The sequence below is a fragment of the Chinchilla lanigera genome, unplaced genomic scaffold (genome assembly GCF_000276665.1).
Source record: "Chinchilla lanigera isolate Chin_1 unplaced genomic scaffold, ChiLan1.0 scaffold00007, whole genome shotgun sequence".
In the NCBI taxonomy this organism is placed as follows: domain Eukaryota; kingdom Metazoa; phylum Chordata; class Mammalia; order Rodentia; family Chinchillidae; genus Chinchilla; species Chinchilla lanigera.
In genome coordinates, this window is record NW_004955408.1 from 34,923,126 (window position 1) to 34,941,540 (window position 18,415).

The window sequence follows — 18,415 nt, forward strand, 5'->3', positions numbered from 1 at the left end:
AGTTCTAAGACTACGCCGTCCCTTCGGGCCAGGCTGGGGCCAGAAGTACTGGATACAGCTGGGAACAGTTTTTATGAACCTCAGTGGCAAAGAGCTAAATTTGGCCATTTAATTTGAAGCAAGGCTCAGTTCTAAATCCAAATTAGAAGTAGAAAAAGGCTAAGATAGGTTGACTGACCCAAAGCAGTAAGAACCAGAGAACTGATGTCACAATTCAGAAACATGGTCCTAAAACACCTGGTAAGTTTCAATGCTTAGACAGACTTCAGCCACCTATATTCTTTATCTGAGACAGCTCTAGTCCTCTGACTGCTCTCAGACCTTGGCAGTCTATTTTAAAAGATTAAATCTATTTTACCTAAGAATCACTATGTCCATGCATTCATAGGTCTCCAAAAAACAGCTAAGTATCAGACACTGCCACCAGGCACTGCTAATAAAAGAAAAATGTAAAAAGACAAGCTCCCTTACCCATAGATCGTACCCAATGGGGAAAGCAGTTTTAAATAAATCACAGAACTGATCTGAGGCTACTTTCTCAAGACTGAACTGCTCAGAAGACTTCCTTTGGAACAGCGGTTTTCAAACAGCGGTGTGACTCGACCCCCTTGACTGCTGATGGAAGAACAGAGGCCCAGGCCCCTTGAAGGACATGAGCAGCCTCCGTCATTGTACCAAGTGCCCAGGTGAGGCTAATGCCCACCCAAGTTCGAGAACCACTGTTTCCCTGTGTCCATCCTGTCCACAATCAAAGGTTTCAGAGTCCACAGAGTCAACAAGTCAAGGGAGAAAGAAGAAAGGAAGGCAAAGGCATCAATAATTACAACTAAATATCTTTTAGGTAAGCTGGCTAAGAGAGCAGCACATGTGGTCCTTGTCCTCAGAGTATACAATTCTAAAGGTGGTATCACCTCTGGTCTACCTCTGAAAATGTTCAAAATAAAATACTGGGAAGAAAGGGTATATAATGATACATTTTTAGTCACATTCTCCAAACTACAAATACTTTATTAGTTACTTCCTTATTCAGTAAGAAGAGTTTACAGGACTATTCATACTTTCTACTCTTTTGGTTCTAATTGTTACTAACTTGTCTAAAATCAAAGCCATCATTCCACCAGAGATACCAGCACAAGACAAAGATCTTAAGTTCTCCTTAGAAATGTATGGAAATTATCAATGAGAAACAAAACTAGCAAAATGTCCTTGGGAAACACTGTTCAGTAAAACGTCTTCTAACTACTACAGATTTAACTGTAACAAAATTAAGATGAGCCAAAACCCAGCTCTCCTTAATGAGAACTGTAGTGTGTGAGAAGCTGAGAAAACCCACAGCCATCAAAGATGGGAAGGCATCATCCAGGGATGTGGCCACACTGAAGGAGCTATAGTGAATCCCTCATCACAGTGCATTTTTCGGGGTAAAACAATTTCAAAGCCTTATCAGCCCTCCACAAAAACCCCACAAAGCAGGAGTTGGAGAGCTCCCAGATGGCAGAGGACACAAAGTTCCTAAAGGGGTGGCACAGCCAGACAGGGATGGGAGCTCCCCACCCATTCCTAGAGACCACACCTGTCTTGGTTACTTTTCTCACTGCTGACACAAAATGCCTGACACCCAAAGTTAGAGGAGGAAAGGTTTACTTGGCTCACAGTCTGTAGAGGTTTTAGTTTATAGTTGGCTGGCTCTGAAGCAGGGTGGCATAGCAGAGGGGCATCACAGAGAAGAAACAGTCCATGGCAGGCAGAAGGCAGCAAAAGCAAGCTGGAATCAACAAGCCTCCTTCTGTTCCTTGTATTTTACCCAGGCTACTCACCATTAAGGCAGATAGCACTCACGCCCTTAACCCTAGCATTGCGCCATGAATCCCAGCATCACATACTCTAGATCCAGCCACCTCTGAAAACCCCCATCTATGACTGCCTGGTGCTCTGGGGTACATCTAAACACAAGCCATAACATTCTGCCCTTGGCCCCTTCCAAAGATTCATGCATATCCCTCTATACAAAAGGCATTTAGTCCATCTCCAAAACCTGCCAAAGTCCTAATGGTTTCAGCACTGCTGAAAAGTCTCCTGAGATTTAAGGCAAACTTTAGCTGAGAGCCCCTGTACAAATGAAAAGAATGTTAAACACTTCCAACACGCAATGGCACAAAATAAAAATTACCATTCCAAAAGGTACAAATGGAGATAGGAGGGAAAAGGACTGAAGCAAGTCCAAAATCCAACAAGGTAAACATTAAGTTCTGTAGTTTCACGTAGAGTGTCTGAGGCAATCAGTGGCAAGATGTGAACTCCAAAGAGCTTGGGTGGCTCTGTCCCAATGGTATTGCTGGTGATTATACCTCTGATGGCTTCTCTCTGAGACCAGCTCTGTGGCTCTGCTCCATCCTTACAGTTTTCCTCAGATGATCCACATTCCTAGCTTCTCCAAATTTCTGGGGTGTCCACTGCACCTTCAGCTTCAATCTCATAGCTTCACACGCTGCCCTCTCAGAGGCACACTGCTTAGCTTCCCAGGATGTCTTGTGAAATCTGGTTGGAAGCCTTCCTGACCCTACAACTCTTACATTCTGCATGTACCTAAAACCAGCACCAAATGGATGACACTAAGGTCTGCCTCCAGCTGAAGCAGTAGCCAGGCTTTCTTCTCTCTTGGCTATAAGGGTTGAGGGCCTATGAACCAAATCCTGAGGGACAACTTCCCTAGGCTGCCACCATTCTAGAACATGGTGCTCTGGGGTTCTCTTCTCAAAGCAAAGACTGTCATCTTTGCAACTCTGAGGCTGCAAAGCTTTGAGTCCTATTGGTTCTTGTGATGCCCTGAGGCCATCTTTCCTGTTGTCTTCTTCTGAAATACTTGGTCTTTTCTTGCTAGTCTTCTCAGTGACTAATTTTCCCTCTGTTCCATCTTTGCAAGCTGCAACTCTATTCTTTCTGGCCAAACTCACAACGTTTTAAATTATTCTGCTGGCCTTTTAATTTCAAGATAAATCTGGCTAAAAGCCCCCAACAGTAGCCATACCACTGCCTCAACATTAGAATTCCTTGAAGTTTCTTCTGCAAGCTTAATTAATCCACTGCCCTTAATCTTGGTCTCAGGCAAAAAAAGTCTCTGGACATGAGCAAAATGCAGACAAAGTTTCTGACAAAGCATAACATACATCGTCTGGAATCCAATAGCTGATGCAGTTCTTATTTCCGAAGGAAACCTCCCAAGCCTGGTCTTTATCAGCAGCATTTCTATCAACATTGTGGTCTTCTGAGCTCTGATCAGACTCTCCCATCAAATACAGCCACAGACATTCCAGGGACAGCATCTCCAAACTTTTCCAAACTCTTCCCAAAAGCTAGTTCCAAAAGATCCTGAACCACAAGGTCAGGAACAGTCACAGCAATGACCCCAAATTCTGCTTAGATACCAAATTTCTTTGATACCAAATTCTGTTTTAATTTCTTTTCTACTGTCCTGTTCCTTCTCAGCAATCCAGATCTCCTCTGGTCTATCTTTGCAGTACATAGCTTTTGGAAAAGCATCACCAAAAAATGTAGCCAGACTGATGGCAAGATAGTGAATACCTAACACAGTGTCTCTCTCTAGGAAAAACACAATTTCAAAGCCTTACCAGTCCTCCCAAAAGGGCAGGAGTTGGAGACCTTCCAGATGGCAGAGCATGTGGAGTTCCCAGACAGGGGATGGGAGCCCCCTGCCAGTTCCCACAGATCACACCCTTCATGCAGCTCTTCATCCTCTGTAATACCCTTCTGATAAATCAGTAAATGTAAGTAAATTTTTCCTTGGCTTTTGTGAACCACTCATATTAAGTGAAGCTGCAGAGGGTATTTTAGGGACCCCCCTCTTACAGTCAGTCAGTCCAGCTTAAAGCCTGGCAGTCAGAAGCACCTGTGGCTGGGTGTGGTGGCACATGCCTGTAATCCCAGCACTAGGAGAGGTTGAGGCAGGAGGATTGCCCTAAGTTCCAGGCCAGCCTGGGCTACACAGTGAGTTCAAAACTAGCCTGCTGAATTACATAGTGATACCCTGCCTCAAAAAAAAAAAAAAAAAAAAAAAAAAAGCAGCAGCACCTGAGGTCTGGAATGGCATCTGAAGTAGGGTGGGTGAGTCTTGGGCACTGAGCCCTCAATCTGTGGGATGTGACACTATCTCCAGGTAGACAGGGTCAGAATATATTGGACTAGAAGCCACAGCTGGTGTATGCTACAGAATTCATGGGCCAGTTGCCGGTGGGTGAGATCTCCACTTTATCTGAGGTCACAGAAGCCTTTTGTGTTGACCGTTACAATCTGAGAGCTGAGAAAAGCACAGCTTGTTTTGTCAACACAATAGCTTAAGTGTATACCACTGCCAAGACCTACACCGAGTGGTAGAAAAGAATGCATAGTTTGTATAACATTAAACCTATAAGAAACTAGAATATTAAAAAAGACAAAATTTAATTATAAGTAGTGCTGTGTAGGACAGGCTGTCAAGGCATGATACAATGACAAAGAATGGATTTACTCTCCCATCTGAATCAACCCAACAAAATATATAGAACAGCTCTCAAGATATTGGACATCAAAAACAAAGATGAGAGCAGTCCCTGAAAGTTGGGATACAAGATGAGCCTATGACTGCCACAGCTTACTGTCTAGAAAGGATTTCCAAGGTCAGGCACAGCAGAGAAAGCAAATAGAGCCCAGGGTCTTCCACGAGTGTGGGAGATGAGACTGGAGTCTGGAGAGTACAGTAATTTTAAGACCTAACAGCAAGAAATAAAGAAATGAAGAGATGTACCAAGCCGAGTACTGATCAACTAACACATATAAGGAAATGGCCAGAAGCCATGGTAAGAACTACCCCAGGCTCAGAGCTCACAGAGCTGAGAGTAATGCCAACTCCCAGCAGCCAAACAAACAGAAAAAGTCAAAATCACAGGGCATCAGGAAGAGTAATCAAAGGCTTTTTCCTGCACAGCCAGGTAAAATTAGCCCTAGAACTAAACACGGCTCTGCCTGCCTAATAAAGCTTAAATCTAAGATCCAAAACGTTTCCAAATAGTCACATATCCAGTGAAAACTCAGGAATATTTGTAGAAAGACAAAATAGGCAGCACCAAACAAGGTAAAAGTTACAGTACCTAGCAGCCAATAAAAATTACCAGGCAGCAAATCAGCAGAGAAATATGAAGAAAAAAAAAAAAACCAGAACTGACCTAGTAACAACACAGGTTAGAGAGTCGGCAGACAAGAACAATAGAACAATTGCACCTGTATTCAAGGAAGACAGAGTAAACACTGATCATGACATAGATATAAAATACAAAAGCATGTATATACGCAATTAGATATTGGATAAAAATGTGTATATATATGTTTTTATAACGTATATACTGATGTGTGGTTTTACATATACATATATATAGACATAACTTAAAAGGGTGGTAATATTTGTGGATTATTTTTATTTTTTATTTTTTTATTTTTTTTTTTTTTTGGTTTTTTCTCCGGTACCGGGAACCGAACTCACGACCTTGCGCTTGCCAGGCAGGCGCTTTGCCACTGAGCTAAATCCCCAGCCCCTTGTGGATTATTTTTAAAATATGGTTGAAATGAAAAAACGACACAAGCAGTATGGCACCACTACTTGCTCTGCCACCCATTATTAAACTTAGAAGTTTTAAATACTCTTGTACAACAGAGAAGAAATAATTCAGTTTTAGCTAGTAAGGATTCCAATTAGAATAAACAAAAAAGGTTATACCCACTCTATAGGTAAGAAGTAAGAATCAAGTTTCTTAAGAAATAGCTACTGTCGTTCAAAGTGTGTCCTTCCTATTCACAACCTCAATGTCCCAGGCACGGGGCTCACTGGGGTCACAATGAAGTGTCCTTCACTCTGCCCTCCTCAGAGCTCATGACTGACAGTGCAGGCTTTAACGTATAATGGCCAAAGAACCATCACTTAGAAATACCAGCAAACCAGTCTTCCAAGGTTAAGAAACACTTTATATCATTAACTCCTTTTAGTAAAAAAGACCCCATTATAAACCATGATCTTATAAATAAGCACTTACAGGCATAAAGTTATAAAGAATTCATTTCCCAAAATAAACAAGTCCCACCTTTAAGGTTTTGTAGGCACTGCTCATGGTGGTTACACGGTGAGTGGCATGATTACCACCCAACTTACAGAGGTGACACACCGGCCTCCGACAGAGTTCACAGTACATGTTTATTCTCTCCGTTTCATGTTCTGGGCACATTAAAATCTGTTGAATAAAGAATAAAAATATGATTAAGGACCTTGGTTTCAAGTAATCCAATAAAAACTAAAATACAAAGAACATCTGCTCAATAGATAAATCCACTTAAATGAATAAAAGTATAGAAAAATAAAAATATTTGATATAACCCAGAAAATTCTCTACATTAGAATTACTATTTTTCAATTTGAATTTTTCAATTTAAATACATAGGTATTATTTCTGCTAAACTTGGTAATAACAAAGTGAAAGATTTACTCCTGAAAGATGCAAGTGCAATGTTTAACCAAGCTAGAAAGTCTCTGACCCCACGGAGTAGGCAAATATTCATGATCATAATCAATATTTTTGTAAGGTACCAGAGCAATTTAGGAGAATCTGTGATGTGAATTTCCTACAAGTATGTTGCTATGAGACTCTTGGAATGGTTTATGATGTAAGATTCCAATAACAGAACTAAACACAACTTTTACCTTCTCTACTGGAGCTTTTCACTCCCACACTAAATAACTCCTACTAAGACAAGGCCTTAAATTCTTTACTTGTTTTTACTCTTTCTTTACGTCAAGTTCTAGACTCCTAATAATCTAGCCCATACCGTAAAATCTAATATTCTAACTTACCTTGGGTCTGAAATTAGTGGTGGGGCCCACATACTCATGCTGAGCCTTCACAGTACCCCAAGGGTGATAGATTTTGAAGCATTCATTGCAGTAGCTGGCACTGCAGTCCATGCAACTCTTTGTGGATTCCTGAGCTGGTGGCTTACAGAGGTCGCACATAATGGCCGTGGCGGCCCTGGCTGCCTGGCGGTATCTCTCAACAATAGTTTCCAAAGTGAAATTTCGAAACAGACCATTGACTCCTCGTTCTCCAAGATCCACATCATGTTCGCAGCCAGGGCAAGGAAAAGTAGTTGTCCTAGGAGTCAATGAATTGCGCTTCCAGCCTGCATAATTAGTAAGTACTTGTTCAGTTACATCAGTAGGAAAATTAGAATTTTAAGAAGAGGAGTCATGTTTTAGAACAATTTATTTACATCTATCTATAGACAGATAGAGATATATGCTAAAAACAAAGTATCAAGAATTTGCATTTAAATCAATTTGAATTCTGACAATGCTTCTCTAAAAACTATTTTTCCTTAGTAAACAAAAGACAAGCTCAAATTATTAGTTATCAGATCAAAGAGAAAAGGAAAATCGTATAGTAAATCCCATATAAAACACATGCTGCCCCAAATATAGATATAAAGTATATAATACAATACTACATGGATTGGGATCATTTATAATTCTATATTATTATACAGGACATCCAAGGCACTTAAATCAACAGCCTTAGCTAACTAAGAGGAAGTAAGTGAACAAATAAAAGAGCAAGGGTCATTAACACAGGGCCTATGGACAGGCACCAGAAAGATCCATAAACTATATGAAACTGCAAAAATTTTCATATACGTATATTCTGATTAAACAAACTATACCTTTTATAAGATTCTCAAAGGAATTATGTGAACATAAAATTTTTAAGAACCTCTACAATAGATTTCCCACTGTAGTATTGTTTTATCTGGAAAAATTCAGTAAGCAAGATCATTAGTTAAGTAGAATCTACAGAAGAGTGAAAAACTCATTCATAGACCTAGAATTTACAACTGTAAGAGGGACCAACCATTTAGTATCTTCTTACGACCTGAAACAAAGAATCATTAAGATTACTTAATTCAGGAAGAGATGTTACCAAAGGTATTACAATAAATTTAACAATGTATATAACCAATGAGTGGCCTTAAACATCACTTGCCTTTTTCAGTGTTATCGTCCTCATTTTAACAAATCAAGAACCCCAGGCAGACTTTCCTTACTCACTGCTTCAGAATCCAAAACTGTGTATTTAACACAGGTGCCTATTACCATCTTCCTTCCTCTCACTTAAAAATATACTAACAGAGTATGTAATCTTGGTTGTCTCAAAATAAGTCCCTCAATACAAACTCAAACTTAACCCACAGCCTTCTTTCATACTACCATGTATCTAGCACCAAAAATGAATGGTTAAACTTAATATACCACAACCTAAATGTCTAAATAGCTACCTTAATACTGCCTTTGTACATGACTACTACAAAGAATATCTTAGAAGACTCCTGGCTTAATATAACTAAAGGTAAAATTTAGCAATTAGCCACTACATTACTTATTTGAAATGCCTTTATAACATGCTAAAATAGCACTGGGTCCCAAAAGCTAATTATGCAATGAACATGCACTATACCACTGTACTTTAATATCTCCCTTTAAAGACATCTTAACATTAATACATACAAAGTAACTGCCCCATAAAATTTGAAAATGCTATCCTATGCATATTCTTGTAATGATACTAAGCACATGCAATACAGTCCAAGATGTTTCACACCACAGCAGGCATATCACAAAATAAGCAGCAAAGCTACTTTTAAAAACACATGCATATGAGAACTTCATTTAGTGAAAAACAAGCCAAACCATTCTGGAAGTGATACAGTGCAGTGGTCAAGTTTGAACAAATGAAAATTCACAATTAATTGCATGCTTCCACACATGAATATGAATATGGTGATGGGAATTTAAATGAATGAATAACTCATCCCAATACTCAACGTTAAAAAGTAGGGGGTGACCAGTATTGGTTTTATGAAGGTTGTAACCAATTAAGTAGATAAAACAAAATTGAATCAAGACTACAAAACCATGCTTTCATATGTATACTGGTGATACCCAAATTTTGGTCTTCACGTTTAGATGTCAAAAAAAGATGTTTCATCCCTTTTCCGTAAACCTCTGCTAACTTGTTTTTACAGTTAAAAATAAAGTAAAAAGCATCACACTGAACTTCTTAAATCAGACAAAACACTAAATAAAGAAGTATTACTTCACTTATCTGCATAAATATGTTGGCTATTTTTCTAAGCAGATCTTGAAAACTCAAATTTTTCTTATAAATGCTGAGGAATATATTTCATCTGTTTTCTACTATTGTTTTCATAAACACAAATAATAAATGCTAGGAAATAAAACAGGACAGACTAAAGGTTATTCTGAGGAATTAATAAAAAAAAAAAGACAGTAAAACCAAAATGTAACAGAGTCAACTTTCAACTTTCTCTACCTGTGCTAATATAATCAGTCAACGTCACTGTTGAAATTAAAATTAAATAAAATTTAAAATTCAGTTCTTTGGTTAGACAAACCACGCTTGGGGATACTGGCTACCACACTGTACAGTGTGGGGTTACACATTCCTATTATCATAGAAGGTCTACTGTGCAGTACATGACATACTGAAAAAGAAAGCTAAACATGGACTGTAAAGAAGAAATAGAGACCAACCAATAGCCAGCTGTGGGGCTGATGTTTGCAAAGCGCAGTATACAAATACTGTCGATTTCCAAAATCTGTTCTTTTCCCTACATACATCTAGTTCGAAGACAGTAAGCAGCCAGGCGTGGTGGCACACTCCTGTAATCCCAGCACTCAGAGGCTGAGACGGGAGGCGGCCTGAGTTGGAGGCCAGATGGGGCTACATAAGTGTATAGGCCAGCCTATACTACAAAGTGAGACCTTGCCTCTTTAAAAAAAAAGAAGGCATTAAACCAAAAGCATAAAACATATAATAATTTTTAAAGGTTTAAAATATTCCCACATTTAAAAAAATATTCCCAAATTAATTTATAGCAAATCCTCCAAACAGGTTAGCTTTTAGTATTTTATCATTTAAATATCAAAGAATAAAAACAAAGGGGAGACCAGTAACTCAACACAGGTTCCGAATCTGCCACTGCATGCTCCCCCGCCATATGCTCGCTGCAAACAACTTCCCGTTACCACTTGGCCATGTGACAGACGACTCCTCCCCATACTGGACACATCACTGTTGGGTTTTTAGCGTTTGGCAACAGGCTGCCACCTTAATGTTTGTTATGGCACATTCTAACCACCTGATGTCCGTGCGTCGTATTTACTGTGAGTAATAGCATTCTTCAGCTTGGAGAACTTTCTCAGCTACCTTCTAAATTCAAAACAGGTAGTAAAAAATTACCTTCTTTTAAGAAAACCGTTATGTCTCCTCCTCATTACTACAGTTCAACACTTAAAATCCTCAGACTCACTGAAGCCTTACTGAAAAATCCCACATGGCTTCTGGAAGAGGCTGTAAGATTTTTAAATCAAGAGATGCAGAAGGCTACGAGGAAGACAGGAAAGGGATAGCATTTCAGGTGTTTTTGTTCTCTAAAGAAAGAGCGGGTTATCACCAGTATGTCACCAATTTACTTTAAAGGTCAACTGGAATTTTTTTAAAAGGAAGATTTTAATATAAATTGGTCCATTTTTCACATAGAATTGCATACTTCAAAAAGCCTAAAAAAGGAGGGGACATTATCTTTAAGTGGGTAAGACTTAGTGTTAAAGATTCGATGCTAAATGCTTTAAAACATCAACAACAAAGATATCACATGCATAAAAAAAGATTATGTTATTAGCTACAAATTTATCAACACTGTTAATCAAATTTTTCAAAATATATTTAATCTCCCCAATGTAGTAATAGTAACCTTTGTCCCACTAAGTAAATATAAAGGATTTTTCAGGTACTGTATCTCAAAAAAACAAAAAGAACATGTGTCATTTTCTTCAGAAATGTCTTGTACAGTGAACAAATACAAGCATTAATATTCTGTGTTCCCCCTTACTTGGAAATTTAATCCTGTTGACCTTTAAGTCATATCAGTCCAATTGGTTAACTTTCTACACAATTTTGAGGACTTGACCACTGATTTTAAAGAGCCTTGTACTTATATACTAGATAATTTAATTTAAATCTAACACTATGCTGTCTGCGGCCACAAAAGCAATAAAGCATTTTCTACCTCTCCACCCCAAAGATCTCCGCTGCGATGCTGTGAATGATGAACAGAAAGCTGGATTTAGAATTTCATTATAAAGAGAAGATTCAGACCTTGTTAACAAAAGATAAAGCAATAACTGTGTCCTGCACATAGTTCTATTATTCAATTAACCATAAAAATGTGTTTTTCTCAGTACATATGATATTTATGAAGCCAGCAGTACAAAACATTCAAGTTCTCTTCTTAGAATTCAGAATTCATCGTTGTCGGTACAGTATCTCAGACTCATACTTTGTCCTATGGATGTGCTTTTATTTTAAATTCTTTTTATTTTAAAGAGAAAAAAACTAACAAAACAACAACAATGAAGACAAAAACAAAACAACAACAATAAGGATACATGACTGCAAACAAAATGACAGGAATTAACAATAGTTGCCACATTACATACTGTGATCTTCAAGGAAGCTGAGCAGTTCTGCTTATTATGGGAAATACAAGCAAAATCAAGTATCATTTGACTTTTTATTTGGACTTTTTACTGACCCGAAAATAGTAAGTAAATGGAATTGACACAATATCTTTTTTTCTGACCATACGAAAGCACATTGGAGGAAAAGCTTATGTGGATATGCTCAGAAGAATGAAGTAATCTGGCTCTTATTTTTATATAATTTACTACTGTTATTGTCTTTTTAAGGTACTCATTTTTTTAAATATATTGAATAGCTAAGGCAACATTATCCAAATGAAATACAGGAGCCCAAAGTATAATATAAATATTTTTAAATTTTCCAGTAGCCACGTAAAAAGTTACAGAACAAGTGAAATTAATTTTGATGACATGTTATTTAATTCACTACACCCCAAATACTATCATTTCAAGATATAACCAATGGATGTCACTATCTTTTTATCCCAGGTCTCTGCAATTCAGTGTGCATCTACACGCACAGCACATCGCCACCAAACTGCTCCCATTACAGGTAATCAGTGGCTATACATAGCTAGTGGCTACTGCACTAGACAGTCTAAGTGTAATCTTTTACTAAGCCTTTCCTTCGAAATTATTAAACTTAATTTTTAGAACTCCATCCTTCTCATTCCAATTCCTATACATACGGTTCCTGGTTTTCTTCCCAAGCATGACTAACTGATTTTTTTTAAAAATCCTACCAGGAAAAGAAGTAGGGGTAGGGGGCATTACTTACTCATGAACCTGTAAATCTATACAAAAAATTACAGACAAATGCATAGTAAGTGGAGGGTTAAGTAACATTATAGGACCGTAAACTTCTAGTTTAAAGCTGGTGAGCACGTGAAAGACAGTATCTAAAATTTGCATTTGGAAAGATTACCATATATGGGGCATTACCACTGCTACATGCTCTACCTTTACCTGTTAACTTGCTTTTCGTGTGTTCTTGATAAAGGACTGTGTTTCTGCACCTCTTATGAAGCTTTTTACAATGCTAAGTTATAGAAGCCGAGACTAGCTCAGTGGTAGAACATTTGTCTACAACGCTAGGCTATTACATGATTTTTTTAAAAAGGACAGGTCAAAGCTGGGGATATAGCTCAGTGGTACAGCACGTTTGGCCTGAGGCCAAAACATGGCCTAGAGCATATGTGTAAGGCCTGAGGTCAACCCCAGCACCACAAAAAAGGAGAAAAAAAAAAAAGGGAAGGGCAGATCTACCTTCTTCACTCTTCAGCATTCAGCCATGTCTAATAACCAGTGGACACTCAAGTATTTGCTGAATGAATAAATGAATGCAGCTGGTATTCAAAGACACAGCACTGGAGTGCTGGAGAGAACCAGAAGATGACAGACAGCTGTGACACACACCTGTAATCCCAGCGTTCGGGAGGCTGAGGCAAAAGGACTGCCCTGAGTTCAAGGCCAGGCTGGGCTACAAAGTGAGTTCAAGTACAGCCTGAATTACGCAGTGAGACCTTGTCTCAAAAAGACAAAAAAAAGTGTAGAAGATGACAGAACAAGTGGCTCAACTTGCCACCCGAAGCAGAAACTCCCCTATATTATTTGTAGATACTGGACACCAATCCACGCTTTAAAGAAAGATTGCAAACTCTATGGTCCAAAAGCTGGGTCAGTCAGAGCTGCAGTTTTGCTGGTACAGTGCCTACATCAAACTAACACAGTGTTCCGGCAATCGGGTTCACTGGAGCCCACAAAACTCATCACTGCTATTATGGTTTATATCTAGATGTCCCTCCAGAGCCTCATGCACTCATAGGTGGAAGGTGACTGGATATGGGGCTCATAGTCGACTTGCTGTTAGGGGCTGGGATCTGGTCAGAAGAGGCAGCTCACTGGGGGTCACCTGGTCTCTCTCCTCTCCACTCCTCCCTTAATCTTTCTCTTTCTCTCTCTCTTTCTGTTTCTCTCTCTCTCATACTATGAGCTCCTTCTCCTCTGAGATGCCCCCCTGCCTTGGAGCCAATGACTATAGACCAAAACCTCTACGAACTGGGAGCCGAAACAAACCTCTCCTCCTTACAGCTGTGGTGCTGGGTATTGTGTCTCAGCAGTGAGAAAGGAGCTAAGGCAGGTGCCTTCTAGTCCCCACAGTGCCAAATTATACCTGCAGCCTCCAACAGGGAGGCCTAAAATCAGATAGCTGATGACACTTGTGGATTGCTAGTGTTCCTAGCAGTTGACCTAATGTGAAAATCTCTGTCTCTTTATTACACCAAAGAAGTAAACAAGAGTATTTCCTGTTTAATGTGCCTGGGTCTAGCTTCAGTTATACACCTGTTTGGCCCGTGCAGCATCGGAATTTGACACTGGATTTAAACACTTCCAGTAACAGGGATCTGGGCTAAAGTGAGTTGTGTAGTTGTATGATTAAGCAGCCCACTTTATTTCTGGGCAGCCTTCAGTGGTTTGTGTTTGTTTTCTTTTATGCTAAGTTAAGTATGCTTTCTTGTTCCATTTATTCACTGATCCAGAACCTCTGCTAAAGATAGCTAGTACATTCCTCACCCACAAGACTGCATCACATTCTGAAGTCATCCTTCTCCAAGTTAACATTCTTATCTCCTTGTTCTCCATTGTTCTTCACAGAAAAGTTCTGAAACTCTTAACCATTCTCTTTCCCTTCGGGCCATAATCTAATGTCACGAAACTCTTCCTAAAGAAGGAAGTGACCATCTCAGTGATTCTATTTCTAACCTAGACAGTGGGATGTATGATGAATGGTGAAATGGAGCTCTTGTTCTGAAAAAAAAAGTCACTATTATTGAACAAAGTCATTACGGTGAACTTTTCATATTAGCCGTGCAGCAGACGCTTGTCATTCAACAAACATGTATTCAGCACCGACAGAGGACTGTGCTAGGTCTGTTCCTTAGTTCTTTTCGTATTTTACACAAATCACATACAAAAGTGGCCACATCTGAAGATTAAAAGCCTATAAAAGAACATGTGAGTATAGGTGGAAATACTACTCCACTTAATTGTCTGATTTGAATATTAATATACAAAGAGTAAATTTTCTTTGGTCAATCAAGCAGGGATCCCCAATTAGTCAAAGAGCTACCAAGGGCTCAGCAAGTGTTCTCTGGCAGGATGACTGGTCTTTCTTTCCCTCCTCATGAGCCAGGCTCCCTGTGGTGAGGAACACACTACAGCGATGACCTCACAATGAGCACAGTCCCCTCTGTCCTCATGCTCTCTGCCGGCCCACAATCTGCCTGACAGCCTTTTGCTGGGTATGGACATAAAATTTTTATGTGTGCAAAATATCTGGCACGTAGTGACTGATGCTTAAAGAAACACACATTAAAAAAAAAAAAAGAAACACACATTTAAAAAAAAAGAAACACACATTTTTAAAATAGCATGCTAAAACTCTTAAAGCAAATTACTCTTATTCACTCTTTGATGAAGCACATAAATACCACCCCAAAATAACACCCCTTTTTTTTGGTGGACCAAAGCCAAGATGACATTTTTTAAAATGCAACTGAGGGAAAGAGATTCTTTTCTGAAAATAATTTACAAAATTAAACCGTTACTGGAGAATTGCTATGAGTTCGAGGCCAGCCTAAACTATATAGGGAGAGTACGTTTCAAAAAAGAAAAAAAAAAAAAAAACCACTCCAGAGCTCCAAGTGGACAGAGTGGAAGCTCCACACTCTGGACTTCTGGCCACTCACACTGCCCTCTACACAGAGGGCACGCTTCACCTGAGGCCAGGGGCTTCTACTGACCTTGTTCTCCACTGCTGACTTTTATACTAAGGATTCCAGCAACTCTAGTGATACTAAATCATTTCTCATCTACATTAATCCTGCAATAGCCATACAGAAGAGAAAGTAACACTATCTCAACAGGAATTTAGACACTGGCCACATAACAAAAGATATCATGTACGTGCTTGCTATGAAATTACATCTACTTGTATACCTTATTACAAGTTCTGCTGATTCATGATGTTCAAAATCCTTTTGTGATACTGAGGACTGAACTCCGACCTTTGCAGTGAGCTATATCCCTTTTTCATTTTTTTACTTTGGGACCAGGTCTCTGTAAGTCACCCACCTAGGCTTAAAGCTTCACTCTTCCTGCCTCACCCTCCCAGAGAGCTGAAATTACAGTCATGTGTGCTACTACATATAGTTAAAATCCTTAAAATAAGGGAAAATATAAAATTCTCAGGAGGAATGATACCCAACAATTTATCTAAAAAACTTTCTAGGTTCACTTAATAAAATTTTTTTCTAGGATTAGCCATCCAGATCCGCAGTTTTTGTACAATGCTATAGTGTACGTGGATTTTTCTTAGTATTTTAATAGTCCACTACTTTATGTCAATAATATCACAGAGGCAGAACATTCTCAAAACTACAGGCACAGTTAAGGACTTTAGCACAAAGTTGGTGTTCAATATTTAACATCCACTTGAAATATATATTAAAAAGTAACAAGATACCATTTTGATCTTTTAAGGAGGGGAATCCTTTGTAACTACAATTTTATTTACCTAGAAAATTAACATTCAGAAGGACAAAAAATAGTTTTTCCTTCCACAACTACAAATGGACACATATCTATAAGCTCCCCCACCCCAAGGTCCTTCTGCCACATACCTGATCTGTTAATTCTGTCAATTTTATCCATGCTAGGGGAGGAAAGCCGAAGTCGAGGACTGCTCTGATTGGAGTTGTCTGATCCCACATCATTGAACATATCATCGACAGTCAGTAAGAGTTCTTTTACACATTTATGACAGATGCTATGTTGACAAGGCAGAATCAGTGGGTGGGTAAACAGCTCCTTGCAGGCTGGGCAAATAAGCTCTCTTTCAATATTCTTAATAGTCACCTTCAAATTGAAGAAAAAAACCTAATCAAAACCTCCTACTGGGTAAATACATTAACCATTCTCATCCCTCTTGTACACGTGTTTATCTTTCCGGAAAGAATTAAAAAACAGATTTTTTAAAATCTGAAGGGCCCTCCAACTCTGAAACTTTATTACCATCCACTTCCCTTTAACATCTGGTAGCTTAGAACTAAAAACTAACAAAACATGAGACTAAACACAAGAAAAAGAGGAAAAAAGAGAAAGTGTCAGAAAAAAGTTGGCATAAAGAATTAGGGGCCCAAATTTATCGAAAACTGAAAAGTCATTCAAATCATCAAGAACAGCTCAGTGATTTACAACGTCAATGAAATTCAAATAAACTGCTTTAACAAAAAGACTGGAATATTGTCATAAAAGTACAGACATAATTACCAGAGCTTAGAAAAGGTGGGAGGAAGGAGCTGAGATAGGACAGTGAGTGGATAGAGGAGTGTGGGTGACCAGAGAAATAACTTCTCAAGTTCTGTAGCACAGCAAGGTGACCAGCTGATGACAACTGTATTTAAAAATGCTCCTAGAGAGGTCTGTGCATGTTCTCAACACAAAGAAGTAATAAATGTCAGAGATGACAGATAGACCAGTTACCTCGATACGATCATTAGACTTTGCATATATGCACTGGGATGTCACACTGCACTTTATATGTGCAGTGGTACTGACTCAAAATAAAGCACATAGGTAATAATTCTTAATGTAGCAAGCACCAACAAAGTCTGTTCCTACTGGATGCATTAACTCAGAGGCTGGTAAACAATAGGAACTGCTAAATATCAGGTTGGCCAGTACGTTCATGGTGTGTTGGTTAAATTTACAAGCTGGCAGCAGTTCTGTACTTCAATGTGACCATTTTTTACTTTGTAACTATAATGCAGCTAAAATGCTTGAGGTTCCATGCTACATCATAAAAGCACTTTAAGTTTAAAAGGATGTAGATAGCTGAAAATCACTAAATGCTTCAAAGATTATGACAAAGGAGAAACATTTAGATTCTTATAATTAATAAGGTGTAATGACTTCACGCCGTTTCCCCCACCCCTTCCCTATGCATTTTTTCATGCACCCCAAATTTCAGATATATCTGTTGTTGGCATCCCCGTTTTAATGGCAGTCCAACATTAAAGTACTCAATCTTGTACACACACTCATTACAGCTCTAGAAATACACATACTTAAAATTTAACTCATGTATTTAAATGAAACAACAACGTTTCATTTAAATGCTAACTTGATCTCCTTTAAAGTGACACGAAGTGCCAGCTCTTACATTTAACGCACTTCAGCCCACGGGGGCTTTATCCTCGCAAGAATGAGTCTTTCGACGCAGGGCGGCACGCTGCATCATTCAATACTTCACAAAGTCCACCTCACGAAATGAGATAACCACACCTCACAATTCACAGCGAATACAGCAGACTCAGGCTTTGTCTCATTTCAGAGCTCTACACTAACTCAAAGGAAAATATCATCCCAATGGCCAAAATAGGTGCTCACACCCCATTCTGATGTATAAAACCATTCTTCTGGGCAAGGGTTGAACCCCCACTGGAAGATCTGAAATTACTTCCATTTTTCTCGCACGTTAAGTAATAATGTCTTGAATTCCTCTTTTTAATCACAATGGGTATCAAAAGTCATTTCCACATAAAATGAAAATGCGTTCGTTTTATATATACCGGGGGAAAAAACCGGAAGAAAAGTGATGTGACGGCTCACTACTCCACAGCCTTCACAGGGGTTCCCCAGAAACTTCGGGGTCGGTGCACGGAGACCCCTCCACACCAAAGCTGCACCCCGACAGCCGCCGCCCCGCCCGCCCCGCCCCGGAAGCCTCCTGGGGCCCGGATCGCGAGGACCCGAGCGCCC

At 39.1% G+C, this 18,415-nt stretch overlaps 1 protein-coding gene across 1 annotated transcript in view; it reads right to left on the reverse strand.

Moving 5' to 3' along the window:
* Trim36 (tripartite motif containing 36) overlaps positions 1–16,510 on the reverse strand; it is a gene marked incomplete at its 5' end in the record, with an annotated part of 30,442 nt that extends 13,932 nt beyond the window's left edge. Inside the window, 3 exon segments of the mRNA XM_013506978.1 lie at positions 6,129–6,275; positions 6,893–7,218; positions 16,276–16,510. Coding sequence (XP_013362432.1) covers positions 6,129–6,275; positions 6,893–7,218; positions 16,276–16,510 — 708 coding nt within the window.
* Positions 16,511–18,415: the final 1,905 nt, after the last annotated feature.